Source organism: Garra rufa, chromosome 3, assembly GCF_049309525.1.
Source record: "Garra rufa chromosome 3, GarRuf1.0, whole genome shotgun sequence".
NCBI lineage: Eukaryota > Metazoa > Chordata > Actinopteri > Cypriniformes > Cyprinidae > Garra > Garra rufa.
The window spans coordinates 66525351-66547683 of record NC_133363.1 but is presented as its reverse complement, the minus strand read 5'-3'; the positions used below and the strand labels follow the sequence as shown (position 1 = coordinate 66547683).

Here is a 22333-nt window from a genome sequence, read left to right as displayed (position 1 = left end):
TCATCTGATTAGTTGAATTTGATCGGATATCCGGAACACACGAGTGTCGCGTTTATTTTCGGTCCGCCGGGAAACAAAGCGCAGACTGATTTACTCGCGTTTTGCTGAAAGGTGCTTATGCAGACGTCGTTGTTGTTATACACATTTGCGACGTTCGCGAACAAATTACTGGGTCCCACTTTACATTAGGTGGCCTTAACCCTCTGGGGCCTGAGGTGTTTTGGGGCCCTGAAGAAGTTTTGACATGCCCTGACATTTGTGCTTTTTTCAGTATCTTAAAAACATATGAATGGTTAAAGTCAGATTACATTGTAATCAGCATATATTGGGCTACAATAATATGCAAGCAACATTAATGTGCATGTTTGTGTTTTTGAGAAAACTATGTTTATGCGTGGTTATTGAAAATCTAACGTTTTGAAGTCACTGAAATAAGGCCATGAAGCACATACAGGACATTTCTTTACAAGACTTTAGATAATTGGATGTCGTAGGCTAGAATTTTTTCAACCAAATGATGTGAAAATCATCTCGTTCACTCGTTCAGAGAAAACAATATATTGATTTAAATTTTATAAAACATGTTTTGTGATCGAAAGGGATTATTCATAGGTGTGGCAATGGCCCATGAATATTTAGCAATTCACACCTGAAAGACAAAAGAGCCCTCCCTAATGGCCCCATCAATGACTGACTTGACTATAGCAAGTAAGGAAACAATGTGAGAAGATTCAGAGAATGGACTTTTAGATTATTTTTATTTTATTTACTATCACTGTATAAACAAAACATACATAATGAAGGTCCAAGACACATTATTGAGCTCCCTCATCTTACCACACAGATGTGCACAGACTTTGTGGCATTTCTGAAAACTTCTTCTGAATTCTGTTCAACAAATGAAACAAACAATCTTACCTGCTATTTTGTGTGCCCTTAAAAAAATACAAAAAAAGTCAAAAACTTGTTTTACACTAGAATATCAGTGTAGTTGAACATCTCAAGTTTCCAGTGCTCTCAGAGGAAAACAGTTTGAAGGGACTCATGGAAAAGAGGGCAGGATTCATCTTTTGAGCAGGTTTGAGATCACTACAAAAACAAAACAAACCAAAAATTATATCAGGATCATCTGTCAGAATACTACGGAGCCCCTTACGTCACCTGTAGAAGAAAAATAATTAATCCGTGGGGACGGTTTTGCAATTCGTTCCCTCAGTTTATAAACCGTTCTCACGAATTCTTAAACTGTTCCCTCAGTTTAACAATTCGTGCCCACGGATTAACAAACCGTGCCCACGAATTTCCAATCCGTGCGCTCAGATTTTGTAAACCGTACCCTCGGATTTTGAATCCGTACCCACAAATTCATAATCCGTGCGCACGCTTTCGCAATCCATTCCCACAGTTTGTAAACTGCTCTCACGGATTTGTGGCCCCGCCCCCAAATTCAACCAGGACACCTGTTTATATGCTGGATGCATTGTTTTGCATTTATTAAACTTTATTTCTCAGTAGGCTATATGAGACTATGCAACACTGACAAAACAGAGTTTTTAGCTTTATTTTATATTAATCACCAATAGATTAGCTGCCAAAACATCATGTGTTTTAACCTATTGGTTATTAATGTAAAATAAACGATAAAAAGAAGCCTGTTTTGTAAGTGCGGTCATGGTACCAAAATAATAAGTGAAGAGCGCTGTTCAAACGGCTTTGTTTTATATAATATTTTTCAAAATATAAAATTACCTGAATTTAAAAAAAACGAGTTTTGGAGAGGAGAAGGTAAAAAGCAATACAAAACAAATAATGTACAGGTTATGTTGCCATTCCTTTGCTCTCAAACTAAATGCAATGTAATAATAGGCCTTATTTAATAATAACATTAATAGTGCAGCATGCATCTAACTCTGGGCGAAAAGCTTATCATAATCACAAATCCGTGAGAGCAGTTTACAAACTGTGGGAACGGATTGCGAAAGCGTGCGCACGGATTATGATTTTGTGGGTACGGATTCAAAATCCGAGGGTACGGTTTACAAAATCTGAGCGCACGGATTGGAAATTCGTGGGTACGGTTTGTTAATCCGTGGGCACAAATTGTTAAACCGAGGGAACAGTTTAAGAATTCGTGAGTACGGTTTATAAACTGAGGGAACGAATTGCAAAACCGTCCCCACGGATTAATTATTTTTCTTCTACAGGTGACGTAAGGGGCTCCGTAGAATACAGTCTATACTCTAGAATTTGTACTAATGTAAAAAAAAGGACATGTAATATCTAAGAAACTAATAATTATCGTTTAGCACTATATTACTAATAAACGTGATGTAAACACACATTCAGTGTAAGCACTCATATTACTTTTACACTGTTATACAATAAAATAAATAAATAAAGTATGATTCTACATTCATAAAGATATCGTCATAAATGCATCTCACAGTCATAATCACATCGTTTTTCTAGAACATTATAAATATCCTGCCATTGTAAGAGATGCAATGCAATCAAACGTACTTCATAATGTTTCATTTGATAAAGTCAGGAATTTTAGTTTGGAATAAGTCTAACTAGTAAAATGTGTACATGTTTTGTCAAAGTAAATAACAGCGAAAGCTAGTAGGAAAATGAAAGTAAGACTTACTCATGTAAATGTCTCCTCCTGCTGGGTTTGCGTCGCATCGCGTCCTTCTTAGGATTGAGGTAAATATAAGTCTTATTCCTCACAGCATATCTTCATTCAGTAACAAACTGTAACCAAGATGAACTTGATATAAGTGACGCATTTCTAAAAGCAGTTCACAGAGACAGAGAAAACAGAAATCACCCTGTTTGTTTTCTTTATTCTAAATAAAAAAACACAACTTTCTGCTGTTCTTTTGAGTGTGCCCAAATAAAAGTACACGCTTTACAGTTTCCATTGATGTATATCTCTAATGTGTATGACTTAAACCGACAGAGCATTTTTAGTGTCTTTTGCGCTGATCTTAAAAAAAGTAGGTTGGTCACGCCGGTTGTACTAATGTAAAAAAAAGGACATGTAATATCTAAGAAACTAATAATTATCGTTTAGCACTATATTACTAATAAACGTGATGTAAACACACATTCAGTGTAAGCACTCATATTACTTTTACACTGTTATACAATAAAATAAATAAATAAAGTATGATTCTACATTCATAAAGATATCGTCATAAATGCATCTCACAGTCATAATCACATCGTTTTTCTAGAACATTATAAATATCCTGCCATTGTAAGAGATGCAATGCAATCAAACGTACTTCATAATGTTTCATTTGATAAAGTCAGGAATTTTAGTTTGGAATAAGTCTAACTAGTAAAATGTGTACATGTTTTGTCAAAGTAAATAACAGCGAAAGCTAGTAGGAAAATGAAAGTAAGACTTACTCATGTAAATGTCTCCTCCTGCTGGGTTTGCGTCGCATCGCGTCCTTCTTAGGATTGAGGTAAATATAAGTCTTATTCCTCACAGCATATCTTCATTCAGTAACAAACTGTAACCAAGATGAACTTGAAGTCATGTTGCTTTGTTGCGGTGATGTGGGAGTTTCCTTGCGTACAGATACTCCGGTCCTTGCCGCGCTTGTGGCACATGGCTAATTTGCATGGCAAAAGATTTCGCGATAGTGGGCGCGGTCACATTAGAGATAATTAGTTGGAACTGGATAGACTAGACATCTCCTTGGTTTCATATAGATTAATTTATCACAGATTATTTGTTTTTGATAAAACTTACTTCGTTTAAAAGCATAAATCTCAAGCTTTCAGTAGATACCACTTTTATGTTTGTGTGCTAAATATTCACCGTGTTTGAATGATATAAGTGACGCATTTCTAAAAGCAGTTCACAGAGACAGAGAAAACAGAAATCACCCTGTTTGTTTTCTTTATTCTAAATAAAAAAACACAACTTTCTGCTGTTCTTTTGAGTGTGCCCAAATAAAAGTACACGCTTTACAGTTTCCATTGATGTATATCTCTAATGTGTATGACTTAAACCGACAGAGCATTTTTAGTGTCTTTTGCGCTGATCTTAAAAAAAGTAGGTTGGTCACGCCGGCGTGACCGTCGGCCCCAGGGGGTTAACTACTATATACTTACATTTAAATTAAGCATTTGGTACAATGTACTTATTGTGTACATACATATTCTTACATTGTACTTATATTTTCGTAAAAAAAAATATATGTAATTACATTTGTAATTAATTTCTGTAATTACCACTGTTACCACTGCCCCATCCCTTACACCCTAACCCACCCTTAAACCTACCCAAACCACCAAACCTGTCCCTAACCTTACCCATATCCCACCTTAATAGAAGCAAAAGTGTTTTGCAATGCAATTGTCAGGCTCGGGGCAAGGAGAGAGAGAGGTAGGTAAACTTAAAGTGTATTTAATGGTAAAACTCAAATCAGGAGGATAACATTCAGAACAAAGGTAACATCATAATGCTGAAAACAAAACAAACAGAAGGCAGGTTGAAACTTAACTTGTAGACAAACAGAATGACAGGCAGGCAGGCAGGTTGGTTAAGCTGGCGAAAGGGTTTGAGTCCAGTGTCTATCTGGTAGATCTGACAGTTTGTGAGTGAGAGTGCTGTGTATTTGTAGAGGGGACTGATGAGGAGCGGCAGGTGCAGCTGATTAGAATGCTGGTGACTGGGAACGAGTGGGCGTGGTGATGGAACCTGATGGTCCGGATGTGTTGCTGACAGTACCCCCTCCTCCACGGGCAGCTCCCGATGCCTGGGAACGACGGCGAGGGCGGCCACGAGGTCTGGGAGCGGGACGGTCCGGGTGTTGTTGGTGGTAGTCAGATAGTAGAGATGGATCGAGAATGTCATTGCGGGGAACCCAGGACCGTTCCTCGGGACCATACCCCTCCCAGTCCACGAGGTATTCCAGCTGGCCCCCTCGCCGCCGAGAGTCCAGGATCTCCCGGACAGAGTAGACGGATGGGTCCTCCTGGACCTCCGGAGGAGGAGGCACCTCGGCACCGCCAGGTTCTGTGGAGGAATGGAGAGGAGGGTTAGTGGCAGGTTTGAGAAGGGAGACATGGAATGTTGGGTGAATGCGGTAGTGTGCAGGGAGTTGGAGCTGGTAGGTGACAGGGTTGATTTGCCTCTGGATGGGAAACGGCCCGATGTAGCGGGGGCTGAGTTTCCTACAGGGCAGTCGGAGGCGGATGTCCTTTGTGGAGAGCCACACTAGCTCTCCAGGTTGGTAAGTGGGAGCTGGACGACGTCGGACATCCGCGAAGGTCTTGTGTCTCCGAACTGCTTGCTGTAGGTGAACGTGGGCCGAATCCCAGACCCTCTCACTTTCCCGGAACCAGTGGTCGACGGCCGGGATGTTGGAGGGCTCTTCCGACCAGGGAAACAGAGGGGGTTGATAGCCCAGCACACATTGAAAGGGAGTTAGGCCGGTGGTGGATTGTCTCAGAGAGTTTTGGGCATACTCGGCCCAGGGCAGGTAACGGCTCCAGTTGTGCTGGTCGGAAGAGCAATAGGCCCGGAGGAAGCGTCCGAGTTCTTGGATCTTCCGCTCAGTCTGGCCGTTGGTTTGAGGGTGGTAACCTGAAGAAAGACTGATGGAGACCTGGAGTTGCTTGAAGAATGCGTGCCATACCCGGGAGATGAACTGTGGGCCCCGGTCGGACACGATATCCTCAGGGAGGCCGAAATAACGGAAGACAGACTGGAAGAGGGTTTCTGCGGTCTCCATAGCCGTGGGTAGTCCCTTGAGGGGAACAAACCGGCACGACTTGGAGAACCTGTCGACTATAACTAGAATGCAGGTGAAGTTGTTGGATGGTGGCAGGTCGGTGACAAAGTCAATACCGATGTGGGACCAGGGCCGGGCAGGTATGGGTAGAGGCTGGAGTTTTCCTTGTGGTAGCTGTCGAGGAGTGTTGGTGATGGCACAGACTGAGCAGGCACGGACATGACGGGCTACCTCACGGGCCATTCCAGGCCACCAGAACCGGGAGCGGAGGAGTGAGAGGGTCCGCTTGCTGCCTGGGTGTCCAGAGCCCGGAGAGGAGTGAATGGAGTCCAGAAGGGAGGAGCGCATGGAGGAAGGGACGTACTGTTTCCCTTCCGGACCTCCCAGCGGAACTGGCTCTCGGGATGTGGCCTCCTGGAGTTGTTGGTCGAAGCTCCACAGGATGGGATTGAGGATAAGCTCTGGAGGAAGGATGGGATCGGAGGTTGGCTGAGGGTCTGGTTGGTGAATACGGGATAAGGCATCCGCCTTTATGTTTTTATGGCCTGGACGATAGGTGATGGTGAAGGAGAACCTGGAGAAGAATAAAGCCCACCGAGCCTGGCGAGGATTCAGCCGTTTGGCCTCTCGGATGTACTCCAGGTTACGGTGGTCGGTGATTACGGTGAAGGGATGGTTGGCACCCTCCAGCCAGTGCCTCCATTCCTCCAGAGCTAGCTTGATGGCCAGGAGTTCCCGATTGCCGATGTCGTAATTCTGTTCCGCTGGGGAAAACTTCCGGGAAAAGAAGGCACATGGATGGAGTTTGGGAGGCTCTCCGGAGTACTGAGAGAGTACGGCTCCAGCCCCGATGGTGGATGCGTCCACTTCCACGATGAAAGGTTTGGTGGGATCTGGAAGGACGAGGGCCGGAGCCGTACAGAAGGCAGATTTGAGGGTGGTGAAGGCGTGGATGGCGGCAGGAGTCCAGGTAAGGGTTTTGGGTTTTCCCTTTCGGAGGTTGGTGAGGCTGGCAGAATGAAGGCTGAATTGGTGGATGAAACGGCGGTAAAAGTTGGCGAATCCGAGGAAACGTTGGAGTTCCTTCACGGTTGATGGTGTGGGCCAGTCCCTGATGGCTGCGACCTTGTCTGTGTCCATGCTGATCCCAGCTGGACCGATGACGTAGCCGAGGAACTGGATGGTGGCTTGGTGGAACTCGCACTTCTCCGCCTTGAGGTACAGGTGGTGGTGTCTCAGCTTCGTAAGGACCTGCGTAACGTGGTGGCGATGGTCGGCCAGGTTCCGAGAGTAGATGAGGATGTCGTCTATGTAGACGATGACGAACCGGTGGAGGAACTCTCGGAACACCTCGTTCATGAAGCCCTGGAAGACTGAGGGCGCGTTGACCAGGCCATAGGGCATGACCCGGTAATGGTAGTGGCCGGTAGGGGTGATGAAGGCGGTCTTCCATTCGTCCCCAGGGCATATTCGAACGAGGTTGTACGCGCTACGCAGGTCCAGCTTGGAGAAGATGCGAGCCCTGCGCAGTTCCTCGAGGGCAGCTGGGACCAGCGGCAGGGGATACGGAAATTTGACCGTCTGGGAGTTGAGGACACGGTAGTCAATACAAGGCCGCAGGCCTCCGTCCTTCTTGCCCACAAAGAAGAAACTGGAGGCGGCTGGCGAGGTGGATGGAACAATGAATCCCTGTTGGAGAGCCTCCTTGATGTACTCCTCCATGGCCTTCTGCTCCGGGATGGACAGAGGGTAAACCTTACCCTTAGGGAGTTTAGCTCCAGGCAGCAAGTCGATGGCACAGTCCCATGGCCTATGAGGTGGCAGTTTGGTGGCGGCCTGCTTGCTGAAGACGTCCTGGAACGCCCTGTAGTCCTCCGGGATGGAGATGTCCTTGGCGGAGTCGGGACTCTCGACGAGGGTGGACTGGATAGAGAGGTTGGGGACAGGTAGGTGTTGAAGACAGGATTCGTGGCACTGAGGACTCTACTGGAGGACGTCACATCTCTCCCAGTCCATCAACGGAGAGTGTTGGATGAGCCAAGGGCGTCCCAGGACGATGTCCATGGTGGCGCCCTCCAACACCAGAAAGGAGATCTCCTCCACGTGGAAGTTGCCGATTTGAAGTTGGAAGACAGGTGAACGTTGCTTGACTCGACCGGGTCCCAGGGGCTCACCTCTGATGGTGTTGATCAGGTAATGGGGGAACTGAGGTAAGGCAGGCAGGTTGAGGGTTCTTAACGTGTTGAGGGAGATGAAGTTTCCCGAGGCACCCGAGTCGATAAGGGCTTGGACTGTGAAGGTAGAATCTTTTATCAGTAGAGTGACTGGTAGTTTTCTCATATGCGATACGTCTGGGGATATGTTTAAAATACTCACAAAAGAGCGTGGTGGTTTGATGGGACAGGAAGTGATGGTATGGTTCTCTCCTCCACAGTAAAGACAGAGCCCCTGGGACACACGGCGGTATCTCTCCGCAGCAGACAGATGGTATGAGTCCGTTTGCATGGGTTCTGGTGTTGGAGGGGAATATCCAGGAGCGGGCGAGGCGGTTGGCTGAGAGATGGCGTTAGGAGCACATGCAAACAGGCGTAACAGTTCATCCGAGACTGATAAGGATCCGGTCGATTGTCCAAAAACTTCCTTGAAATGTTTGGTAAATGCAGATAGATTGCCGATTATGGGATTTTCCGCTTGCCACAGTGCATCAGCCCAGTCCAGCGCTCTGCCCGACAGCAAACTGGTGACGAACGCCGTCTTCGAACGCTCCGTGGGAAATCGCTGGGGCTGCATCTCAAAATGAAGAGTACACTGGAGTAGGAAGCCGTTGCATTTGTCCGCCTCGCCCGAGTAGCAAGCAGGCAAGGCCATGGGACTTCCAGAGGCAAACGGGGAAGTGCTCGGTGCAGGTTGAAAGATGGAGAGGAGAGGATCGGAAGTGGGGCGAGTTGACATGGTGAAGTATCTGATGATCTTGTCTAGGTCAGATCTTCTGTCAGGCTCGGGGCAAGGAGAGAGAGAGGTAGGTAAACTTAAAGTGTATTTAATGGTAAATCTCAAATCAGGAGGATAACATTCAGAACAAAGGTAACATCATAATGCTGAAAACAAAACAAACAGAAGGCAGGTTGAAACTTAACTTGTAGACAAACAGAATGACAGGCAGGCAGGCAGGCAGGTTGGTTAAGCTGGCGAAAGGGTTTGAGTCCAGTGTCTATCTAGTAGATCTGACAGTTTGTGAGTGAGAGTGCTGTGTATTTCTAGAGGGGACTGATGAGGAGCGGCAGGTGCAGGTGATTAGAATGCTGGTGACTGGGAACGAGTGGGCGTGGTGATGGAACCTGACGGTCCGGATGTGTTGCTGACAGCAATATGACCACATTGAGTACATTGTACTTATTTTTTAATGTAAGTACATAATAGTTAAAGCCACCTAATATAAAGTGTGACCAATTACTGACTTACTGCTTGTTCTCCCTCTTCTTCGTTAACTTTCAATGCTGGTTATTTCAATGACTGACTTGTTGCATGCCAGTCTGTTGTTGTGGGGGCATTTCTACACCCCGAAACGTGACGCTGAACGAAACGAACTGTGATTGGTTGTTTGACATGTCGGTCAAATGGCCTTATGGGCGGGCCTTGGCCAATTAAAGCTGCCATGAACTCCAGACCTTCAGCCGTCAGTCTGAAGGTCTGGCTACCCCTGGTGAAAGAAACAGCTAAAACCAGCCTAGGCTGGTTGGCTGGTTTTAGCTGGACAACCAGCCTGGTTTTAGCTGGTCATAGCTGGGAGGCAGGCTGGTTTTAGAGGGGTTTTGGCCATTTTTCCAGCCTGGCCAGGCTGGTCAGGCTGGTCTTAGCTGGTCAGGCTGGGAAACCACCAGCTAAAACCAGCCTGACCAGCCTGGCCAGGCTGGGAGACCAGCTGAAACCAGCCATTTCCAGCTTAAACCAGCTAAGACCAGCCAACCAGCCTAGGCTGGTTTTAGCTGTTTTTTTCAGCAGGGACGCGAGACTATATTTTTCTAAACTAGTTTATAAAAATTATTTAAATGTCCTAATTGAACTATGGCCTAATCCTGGTTTAGTCTAAGCCCTGTCTGTGAAACCGGGCCTATGTGTGTTTATATAATCAAAGGGCCTCACTATATACATGAGAAGCAGCGACAGAATCATGTTCCCTCTCTCTCTCACTCTCTCTCTGCTGTAAGGTACATCTTTTCTTACTCAGTGTTGCCGTGGCGATGGTAACCGTGCCATCATTCCTCCAGCCTGCCTGTCACGGTTACCAGGCAACAGGCTCCTCTCCCGGCAACAGCCTGTGACGCTCAACAGCTGTAGAGTTATGCTGGAGGTTGTGTGAGTGTGTGTGTTTGAGTATGTGTGTGAGTATAATTGTGTGTGTGTGTGTGTGTGTGTGTGTGTGTGTGTGTGTGTGTGTGTGTGTGTGTGTGTGTGTGTGTGTGTGTGTGTGTGTGTGTGTGTGTGTGTAATTCAAAGAAACTCAACACAGCTAATGCATTCTGGAAAATGAAGTGTTTTCCCAGCTTGATTCCCAAAAGTGTACTTATTGTGTGAAAATTATAAATAAAACTTTAATTCAAGACTTTAAGTCTCAATAAATAAAATAATAATAATAATAATAATAATTTCAATTCATCCTAATTCTGCTCCAGATCGCGGTTCTTCGTCGTGTTAGGTTCAGAAGGTGTGTGTGTCTGTCAGATGATGATGATTATGATGATGATGATGATGATGATGATGATGATGATGATGATGAAGATGAAGATGACATAAATCAGGTGTGTGTTTGCATCATCAGCCTGAAGGTAAAGCCGTGTTCAGGAGGGTGACTTATTTTGTTTAACACATGATATGTTAGTCTCAGAGCTTTGATCATGCTGGAATTAGAGCGTTGACCTTCATGGTGGCTCCTGTAGGTCGTGACGTCCTGCTGCAGAGACTCTGTGTGTTTAATGAGGCCGATTCGCTTCTGCTCAACCTCTGACAGACGGAGCTGACGTCCAGTGCACTTTATTCTACAGTACAGAGATGTGCTCTTCACATTGTTCTGAAAAAAGGAGAGTAAATTACAATATTTACACTGATAGCAGTGAACAGACGTTAGAGAACAGCATGTTAGTAAGCAGATGGACACAGACTAGAGCTACTCCGTGTTGGAAAAACTGACTTTGCGAAAAGTACAGGAATGTTCACCAGTTGACTTGAACAGCTTTATTTGGAGACAATAGCTGTGTTTCCATCCACCTATTTTTATGCGCATTTTGGAATCTCGCATAAAAACCTCTGGATGGAAACGCGAAAATGCGCATAAAAAACTTATGCGCACAACAGAGTAGGATAAACTTTTTATCCGATAAGGAAAAATGTGCATAAACGACGATGGAAACACTTTTACCGAATAAATTCCTCCATGCGTATTAAAAACATCATGTGACTGCACTGGATAACTCGACTAACCAGCGGACGCATCTTGCATCAGAAATGTTGTATTGGTCATTCTGAAATGTCTCCTTCACCAGTTTTGTCACTTGACCACCACATTTAGATTTTTTTATAGTAATAAAAATCATTTAGTTCAGTTAGAGAACAAACAGTGCAATTAAAAACTGAACACAGCTGCTCAACAGTCGCATCACAGATCTGCGGCAGGAGTCCGATCTAATTCATCACAGTGTGAGTCGAGTGTGGTGAGAAAGATTTAGTTTTGAAACGAGATGCAAAACCGGCCTGCTGACTGTTTTCCTTTATCTAAGGTGAATTTGGAAGCTCATTGGAAGAACATCCGTTTCTTATTTATTTGTTTCCACCGTGTTTGCTGATTTTCAGCAGGTCTATTTTTATAATTAAACTTTGTTGAAGTCATTTATTTATTTTTGTTAATAAATTAATAATTCTATGTTTAAAATAGGCTAAGTGAGTTGAGGTACTGTTTTGTTGTTGTCCATTCAATCAATTGATGCCGAATTGCCGTTAAGTCGAAAGTAAAAGTAAAATGCTTACGGACATTTACAAGCTTTTAAAAGCACAGAAAAGTGTGGAAACGAGAGAAAACTGTCCCTCAACCTTTTCCCTCGGTGATACCGGTACTGCCCATGTTGTCACATGTCAATTAACCAGTGGGGAAATATGAAAAAATTCTAAAATCTAAAAATTCTCCTAGATTTTCTGTGATATTTACTGCAAGTTTATCAGGAAGTGACGAATTTGTTCTCTTTCTCTCGTTGGATGGAAACGGTGCTTTGTGCGCAAATGTTTTATGCGATGTTCCAGTTTTGCGCATAAGTTAAATTCGCATTTTTGGATGGAAACATAGCTACTGAATCATTGAAGTGTTTCTCAGGTGATTTTGTTGAGGAGTGCATCATCAGAAAAAAAGCTAAATGATTTGAAATATGGGCAGAACAATTTGGCAAAATCAATCTTTTTTTTTTGGTTCACTTTTTTCAAGAGCCACCTCATATATCAATACCTAATATAATAATAATTATGATTATGATTTTAATTATTATTAAATACAAAATAAACTAAGTATACAAAACATATTTTAGTAATACTGTAAAATAAAAAAAGAGTAAAAGTATAATCCATTAATATTTAATTTTCAAATGGTAAACAAGCTTTTATGTTGACGGGTGGTCGCTGTTGTTTTCAGGCTGTAGTTTGGTTCATTTACACACGTGAAGCTCATGATCTCAGAATGAAAGTATAATAAACTTAATGTGTGTGAATGTCTTTTCTACAATGATGATGTAAAATAGGTTTAGCTGTGTTGTGTTTAATGTAGCATTGAGCTGGCGTTCACATTCCCATCTCAGAGACTTCTGTAGGGTTTTAACGCTCCGAGTTTGATGCCGTTTGATGGGGTTCATTGTTTCAAGAGGAACATCTGTAGAACTGAGACATCAGGTGAACCATCACAGGATTACACCGATTACTGTGGTAAATTAACAAAACGGGCCATTAAATCCAGCACTAATATGTTGTTTTTTGAGGTCTGTGAGTCTGATTTGGTGTTTCTACTGATGAACTGAACTGCTGAATTTGTTCTGAAACACAGTTTGACAGGATTCCTGACCTTCAGTAACCAAAGGAAATAATGGTCTGTATGATGGCGTGCAGATCTGTAGTGTTGTGTGTAATGAACAACATCCGTTTGTGCTCTCTGATAATCTGCTTCTGCCAGAATGAGTGTAATATCACCCATCAGTCATTCTCTCACCTGTTGAAATGTGAAGAGCTTGTCTGATATTAGATTGTGTTGTAGTGAACGTTATTTATAGTGTTTGTGTCTAATTAAAATCACAGCAGGTTCTGAGCGTGTGAAATCTCTCCAGTGACATTCTGACACTCTTTCTTTAACTGTGAAGAAATCGGATAACACTCAAACATTCGTCTGCTGCGCATTAAACGTGTGTAGATGATGATAATGATGGAGTAGTTCAGCCAAAAATGAGGCCATCCCTGTTTCACCAGTGGATCCTCTGGAGTGAATGGGTGCCGTCAGAATGAGAGTCCAAACAGCTGATAATAATAAACAAGTAATCCACACTCCAGTCCATCAGTTAACATCTTGAGAAGACAAAAGCTGAAACAAATCCATCCTTAAGATGTTTTAACTGAAATCTGAGTCCATAATCCATAACAACACTTCCTCCTGTGTAGGGCTGTCGTGATTTGTCAATTCTAATTGACTATTCGATTTTTAAAAATCCATTATTTATTTTAAATTTCATTTTCCCAGCGTCAAGTAACCGGCAAACCGGAAGTGGAGCATTTCACAGACTAGAATCCATGAAACACATTATGCTTGTGCAGATGTCTCTCTTGATTCAGACCAGACCACTTTTTCACTGGAGGAAGCATTATTCTAGATTATAGACTTTTAGTTAAAAGCGTCTTAATGACGTATTTGTTTCAGATTTTGTCTTGTCAAGATGTTAACTGATGGACTGGAGTGGTGTGGATTATTTTTGGATTATTGCGATGTTTTCATCAGCTGTTTGGACTCTCATTCTGACGGCACCCATTCACCACAGAGGAATGCAGGAATGACACATTTATCCAAATCTGATCAACAAACAAACTCATCTACAGCTTGGATGAACTGAGGGAGCACATTTTCATTTTTGGCTGAACTATTCTTTGAAGTGTAAGTATGGTATGGTATGTTAGTATTGGGTCATAAAGGCCTGTTGGAAGCACAGAGGCTTTGTCACATACGACCGTATTGTTATCATCTCAGTTTATGAATCACAGAATGTGCTGTTTGTTGTGTCAGTGAATATGTTTCCGCTGTGCCGCAGTAATGGATTCCTCTGCATTAATTCTTCTTGGTAGATTTCCCTGCTAATGAATGTTAGTTAAACGGTGTTAAATGATTAAAAATGTTATGTTTAGGTCACGTTTAGCAGCGTTAATATGTTTCTGGTCTCGGCTTCCGGCAGTAGCGATCCGCCGCAGTCGTGGTCTGATGTTGGTTTGTATTCGTGGTCTCTCGCGATCTGTCCGTTCCTCTCATCGTTCGGTTCAGAGAGGGAATTTCCCGACGCTCCTCTCATCTCGCTGCCATCACATCCACTTCCTGCTGACGGATTCCCTCATGTGTGTCGAGGGAGGCAAAAAACAGAGATAAATGAAGCTCGTGTGATTCGCTGTCATTTTAAAAGGCCAGTGACGTTATTACTGGTTTATTTTCAGGGTTCTTTTTCTTTCGGTCTTTATGTCTTTCTGTCAGGACACTGCGAATGAAATTCAAGAGACGGACATTTCTATAATTGGCTGCGGATTCTCTTCAGCTCTTCATTTCTTCCTTTCATTGCCCATTTAATGGTTCAAAATGAGTCATTTCCCTTCATTATGTTTTCATTGTGAGTTGCGCCGCCCTGCTGGACAACATGAGAGGATGCAATAGAATCCTTATTATTTTTTAAATGTTACTTTCCATTGTGTTATTTCTAACCCTTATGACTATTTAGTGAAGCACAAAAGAAGATATTTTGAGAAATGTATCAGTGTTTCTTTAAGCTTTTAATGAGTCAATGGGGTTCAGTGTTGTTTGGTTCCAAACATTCTTCAAAATATCATGTGTTTCTCAGAAGAAAGCAAGAGTGAATTCACCTGTCAGGGGCGTAGCGTCTGGGTATATATGGGCAGACTGGGGGCCCGCCGAATTGAAAAAGGTCTACTTTTATTTGTGTGCACTCATGATATCAACAAAACGTTATGCTTTTGTAAAATAGCTAAAGAAAACAAACATGCGCTTTCTGCCGTCTCTGTCTTGATGAGGAGCGCTTCACAAAAATTATCTGAAACTCATTGAATATTTGCCTCACAGACATCATAAATATATCTATAGAATGCTTTAAATTACTACACAAAATGAATTCATGTAATAAAATCATGTTATGCAACCTATCTTTAACATGAAAAACAGCAATAAAAATGTAGGCTTCAGTCAGAACTGGGTGATTCATGAGAAGAATAAAACAATGTTGGGAAAGTTATAGGCTTGTTGGCTTTTCTGAGGTAGGCTAAATGGTATGTTACTATTATTATGACTTACAAGATGTTTTATTGACATTTTTTAAAACTCTGATCGATTTCATGAGACATCGTGTTTATTCATTTTTTTAACATGCATGCAAATATTCTTCTTGTTTATTTAATGCTGCAAATATTAAAGAGAAAAAAAAATCATTGATTCACATGCGGCTTGATCTGAGGCAAATATACTTATCTCACTACAAATTAAAGAGCTTAAAAACATTTATTTGTTGATTTATAGGCTGAGACTTGCGTGCTACAAATAATGAATAGACTTGAAAACGTTAAATGTTATTTCCGAGCATTTATACCGTAAATAAAACAGCTGGTGAATACTCGTGTAACATTATGTTCTTAAGAAAAATCAACAAGTTAACAGAGTTGGAGCCCATAATGATGAGGTGTTTGTGTGTGAGAAGGATTTTCTTGCTCCTGTTTCTCATTATTTCTCATTAGTAGTTTTACTGGATGTGTCTATGTTTGTTTGTTACAGCATTTTATATGCAAATATATTTTCACCGTTATGGTGTTAATTGACTGTTTCAGATTTGACACTAAAGCATGTGGAGAAACTGAACACTGAGGAACGTGAAGTGTGTGTGTGTGTGTGTGTGTGTGTGTGTGTGTGTGTGTGTGTGTGTGTGTGTGTGTGTGTGTGTGTGTGTACCTGGTATTCATCACGTTGTGGGGACCAAATGTCCCCACAAGGATAGGAATACCAGTAGATTTTGACCTTGTGGGGACATTTCTCAGGTCCCCATGAAAGGGGGAAAGTACGGTTTGTACAGTATAAAAACCATTACGCCTATGGAATGTCCCCATAAAACATGTAAACCCAACATGTGTGTGTGTGTGTGTGTGTGTGTGTGTGTGTGTGTGTGTGTGTGTGTGTGTGTGTGTGTGTGTGTGTGTGTGTGTGTGTGTGTGTGTGTGTGTGTGTGTGTGTGTGTGTGTGTGAGAGAGGGAGAGAGAGAGAGCGAGAGACAACTGGCATGAAATCTGGATCCATATCATTTATTTTTATAGTCTGCTTATTTATAAGCTAAACATCTGCTCCCGCTATTATCAGCTGTAACACACACATGAATCACGAGTGTCTGTATGTCCTCCGGCTGCTCTGCTTTGAGTTATTCCGTGACATTCACGAGAGCGCTCCATCTGTCTGACCTCATGTATGTTTGTGTGTAATTACGTCTTCACCTGTTCCACCGCTGCTGCTGATGACCTCACTTCCTGTTTCTGTGCAGCTCCGTCAGTATTGTTCTGCGGTCAGGATCTGGTTGATCTGTCCCAGTGTGTGTGTGTGTGTGTGTGTGTGTGTGTGTGTGTGTGTGTGTGTGTGTGTGTGTGTGTGTGTGTGTGTGTGTATCTTCTCTTTCCTGACGTGTGTGTTGTTCAGACTCTGACAGAATAACTGCTGATGAAGCCAATCGGTGTTTATCTGCTGGGCGTTCAGTTTCTGTCAGTATGATTGCTGTATTTATATCACTCATATTAGTTCTGCATACAGATATTTTAAACAGCAGCTTGTTACTTAAATCATGTGGTTGTAGAATAAATTTGTTGAACTGATTTTTTTTTTTTTGTTTACTTCATTATACGTTTAATTTTATTTTTATCTTTACACATCTTATCAACTTTTAAATTTATGCAATTGTTTTTTCATTTAATTTAATTTTATTTTATTTAAAATTTCATTTCATTTCATTTATTAATTGATTTATTTAGTTATTTATTTAAATTTTTAGCCCTATCATGATTATTCACAGAGATGGAGTCCATGTTGTGACTCAAATGATGTGGATTTATTATAAATTTGTTGAATTTATTTCTTTTTAATTATATGTTTGTGTTATTTTTGACTTTCTCTTCTTTTCAGCCCTGAATGTTCACAGAAATGAGCTCTGGCGTTTTGTCGAGACTGTGTCCATGTCCATGCTTTGACATTGATGTTCTGTTTGGGGACTGAGAACCCTTTTAATTGCTTAAAAACATAATTAATATTGACGTATCAGGTTGATAATTGTATTATTTATGAATAAACAAACTTGTGTTCTTAAAATATGAGGTATTAGTTGAGATCGCTTTTCTTTGCTTTGGGTTTTGATGAAGAACATATTAACTATCAGCAGATGAAGTAAGAGTCTGGTTTGATAAAGACTGATGTAGTTTGTGTTTGATGGAGCATAAAGTCCATCTGTACAGAACATCAGGGTTAAATCGCAATCAACCTCATGAAAATATGTAAAAAACAGCTGTCAAACTGAAATTTACTGATGTCTGCTATAATATGAATAAGATGTGTGCTATCACAGTGAATGATTGTATTGTAAGAGCTGATGAATGAACATGAGCATTAACCCTCTCTCTCTCTCTCTCTCTCTCTCTCTCTCTCTCTCTCCGTCTGTCTGTCTGTCTGTAGGTGACTCGTCTGTAGTAGGTGAGTTCAGCATGTTTCTTCTTTTCTGCTGATCTTTATAAAGATGTCATGAACCATTGAAGGTCATGAGCGTGACATTCATGTCAAAGTGCATTATTTGCCTTTCTTTCTGTTGATGATGCTGCAGCACAGCATATACACACTACAACACACAACACGGCACAACTGTGTTCTCCTCTCTCTCTCTCTCTCTCTCTCTCTCTCTCTCTCTCTCTCTCTCTCTCTCTCTCTCTCTCTCTCTTCATGTCTCTATTCATAATGGCGGCTGTTTGAGACTGTATTGGTTTCAATCAATCATACTCTGGTTAGAGCTGAATGTGTTGACAGCTGCAGTTCTGTTGCCTTTCACTGAAGACATACGAGACAGAGAAATGAAATGACTGGAGACCTCTGACTTTCACACTGTGTTACTGACCATGTTCAGCATAATATCTTCATACACACACGCACGCCTGATGTTTTATTTGAATCTTGGCAGATCAGGAGGTGTTTTTAAAGCAGTGATTCCAGTCTCTAATGTTTGAAGTTTCAGTGACATATTGAAATCAGTATTGAGGGTCTTTACTACGGTGGACGAGAGAGCTCAACACGCTGCAACTTAAGAAAACACATGCAAACAGAAAAAAAACACAACAAATTAAAAAAAACATCTTCATCAGTTTGACAACACAGGCGCTGCAAATCCTCGCAACGCAAACACAAATACGGAAACGCTGCAAACACAAAAAAGCACTGCAAATAGCACGGAGCACAACAAAAATGATTCAGGGGGACCTCAAAAAGTAACGAACCCATCTGGGACCTGATTATTTGTTCAGTGGCTGTTGGTCAGAGCAGAGGTGTTGTCGGTGAACTAAAAGGTGATAAAGATGAACTTAGTGATGGGACAATGAAGCTTTTCGAAGCACCGTGGCTTTCCCCTCAATTGTATCGTAAAAAGTTTCATTACTCGAAGCTTTTCAACACGTTGCACACTAACGACATCTTGTGGTCAAAGGTGGAAAAAGTTGCTTTCGCGTCCCAGATCTCAAAACGATTTTGGACAGTTTCATCAAATACATCAATTTGTGCTACGAAGCCGTCAGAAGAAAAAAAAATGTCATTTTACTTGAATTAATCTGTAAATAAACTTTTTTTTTTTAAATATACAAGTATAAGCATGGTTCATGTAGGCATATATGTTCAAAGTAAATTAAGAATACTGTTGACTAATATTATTATTAATTAGAAGTGCTTGTGAAACAAGGATAACTACAAAATGAACATGCACAAAGCTACACATGTACATATTTATTCGCATTATGATTTATTCTTAACAAAAAGTGAATGACACTTGAAACCTGCGCAAGGGGTTTGTGTTATTTGAATCAGAATATGAAGCAGTCACGTGGCTGTGTGCGAAAACGAAGCTTCGGACGTCACAGGTCACGTGGTTATGGCAAAACGAATCAAGTTTCGGTACAGTGCTTCACTGTGAGATGTTTCGTTTTTTTGATACAAGCTTTGAAGCTTCGTTGTCAAACGTCACATCACTAGATAAACTATCACCTTTTAGTTCACCGACAACACCTCTGCTCTGACCAACAGCCACTGAACAAATAATCAGGTCCCAGATGGGTTCGTCACTTTTTGAGATCCCCCTGAAATATTTCCGTTGTGCTCTGTGCTATTTGCAGCGCTTTTTTTGTGTTTGCAGCGTTTCCGTATTTGTGTTTGCGTTGCGAGGATTTGCAGCGCCTGTGTTGTAAAACTGATGGAGATGTTTTTTTTTTTTTATTTGTTGTCGTTTTTTTCTGTTTGCATGTGTTTTCTTAAGTTGCAGCGTGTTGATCTCTCTCGGCCACCGTACTTTACTGTCTCAGTTTCCACTCCACTAAAATGTGTGCTGCATTTACATGCTGGAACTGAATTTACATCCAGGTCATGTAGAGACACACCATGTAAAGACGTGAACCATATTTATCTGTATTTTCTTAGTATTTTTGAAGTAGTATGGACGGAATGACAATATTTGATTTAAATTCGACTGCTAAGAAAAAGACATTCATGTGTAGCAACTATCTGTCTTTTTTATACTTTCAACATTTCAGACAAAACAATAGAATGCATGTTGTGTTTTCAACAATTCACATGAAAAAAATAATCAAGGTTTCCACTGATCTATGCACGATTGCACATTTAGCTTGATTTCATCATAAAAGTCTGAACAGTGCTTACAATTTTGCAGCATAAGCTTGTTACAACTAAATAACTTTCTTATTTTGAGAAACAGTTTTCAAATATAAAATAGTTTTGTCAAGATTTGTTTACTTATTACTTTGTTTTTTAATAACACGTTATAGCAAATTAGCGTGTTAAAACACCCGAGCGAGATGAAAGGCTTCTGTCTGCGGAGGGTCCCGTCGACTCTGCCGCTGATCTGCTGCTTTTGTGGAGGAAAATCCAGTGCAATGAGAAAAGATGGAGGCTTGTTGAGCAAATCCTCGCCGCCGCCGTCTCCTCCTCGTGTGGGATTTCAGAGGCACTCCAGAGGAATTATGGGAGATGTAGTCCATGGAAGTAAAGCGGCTTATCCGCCATACTCCTGACCAAACGCGCTAAGCCTGAGAGATAAAGAGACAGACAGAGAGGCGCAGAGACGCTTCTTCGGCCCCGCGGATGTTATCTGGAAAAGCGAGGCGTGGGAATACGCTGAAATACTGCGGCCCTGAAATGATGTGTCTTTATCTGGAGCCGCTCATATTAATGCTGGAGCTGCTGAAGAAGCGTCTGTTCTGAATGAAGTGAGCCGGACGGCTAGTTCATCATCTGTAGCTCTGTTCAATCTGCAGTCAGCGCCCTACCTAGACAGCATTCTGAGCAGCAGACTCATTGTAATCAAAGTCTGTGTGACCCCTGCACTGAGGGAATGATGTCCTTCATCATCTGTGTCTGAACTTATCAAGAGTGTCTGATTCACCATGTGATTCAGAATCAAGCATCGAAGCATCAGCAGTCATTAAAACAGCCCCTGCGGGGTGTGTGTGTGTGTGTGTGTGTGTGTGTGTGCCTTCAGAAATCCTCCCTCACAGAATCTAATTAAAATGAGAGAGAGTCGCAATGATATAAGGCGAGAACACACACACACACACACACACACACACACACACACACACACACACACACACACACACACACACGCTGATGTTCACCCAGTAAACCTGAGTGGGAAATTCTAACTGTGTTGAGCAGATTAAATGTGTCCGCAGTCGCTCTGGATGTTTAGCAGCTTGTAAACGTGTGTCGAATCGTAAGAGATGAGCAGAACCCACTCCCATTGTGTCCTAATATTATTCTTATAAAACATCCAGAGACTCTGAAGTCACCTTGACAGACAGACAGACAGGTAGATAGATAGATGTATAGATAGATAGATAGATAGATGTATAGATTAGATAGATAGATAGATAGATAGATAGATGGATGGATGGATGGATGGATGGATGGATGGATGGATGGATGGATGGATAGATAGATAGATAGATAGATAGATAGATAGATAGATAGATAGATAGATAGATAGATAGATAGATAGATAGATAGATAGATAGATAGATAGATAGATAGATAGATAGATAGATAGATAGATAGATAGATGGATGGATGGATAGATGTATAGATGTATAGATGGATAGATGGATAGATAGATAGATGTATAGATTAGATAGATAGATAGATAGATAGATGGATGGATGGATGGATGGATGGATGGATGGATGGATGGATAGATAGATAGATAGATAGATAGATAGATAGATAGATAGATAGATAGATAGATAGATAGATAGATAGATAGATAGATAGATAGATAGATAGATGGATGGATGGATAGATGTATAGATGTATAGATGTATAGATAGATAGATAGATAGATGTATAGATTAGATAGATAGATAGATAGATAGATAGATAGATAGATAGATAGATAGATGGATGGATGGATGGATGGATGGATGGATGGATGGATGGATGGATGGATGGATGGATGGATGGATGATAGATAGATAGATAGATAGATAGATAGATAGATAGATAGATAGATAGATAGATAGATAGATAGATAGATAGATAGATAGATGGATGGATGGATAGATGTATAGATGGATAGATGGATAGATGGATAGATGGATGGATGATAGATGGATGGATGATAGATGGATAGATGTATAGATGTATAGATGGATAGATGGATGGATGGATGGATGGATGGATGGATAGATGGATGGATAGATCTCACACGACACATTATTCTCACGCAGTGAAAAAACATTGCAGAGCAAAGAGGAAACTGGCAAATGGCGACAGACAAGACAGAGCAGGTTATTTCTGGTATAAAACAAGGTCTCAGCTTTAAAATGTCATTTTTTAAAGAAATTAAAACAATAAATACCATTTTGTGGCTCTTTAATATGTCGGGATGGATCACTGTATTGCCTTATTAGATTGATGACACGTGAACCAATCATCTTTATTCTTTACCTAAAGCACAAACAAATATAAATGAACACCAGAACATATTTTATTTCAATCATGG

At 41.6% G+C, this 22333-nt stretch overlaps 1 protein-coding gene across 7 annotated transcripts in view; it reads left to right on the top strand.

Moving 5' to 3' along the window:
• nrxn2b (neurexin 2b) overlaps nucleotides 1–22333 on the top strand; it is a 537859-nt gene that overhangs the window by 138048 nt on the left and 377478 nt on the right. For all 7 annotated transcript variants that reach the window (XM_073836530.1, XM_073836529.1, XM_073836528.1 and 4 more), the window contains one exon: nucleotides 17743–17760. In XM_073836530.1, the coding sequence (XP_073692631.1) occupies nucleotides 17743–17760 (18 nt within the window). The remainder of the gene's footprint in view (nucleotides 1–17742; nucleotides 17761–22333) is intronic.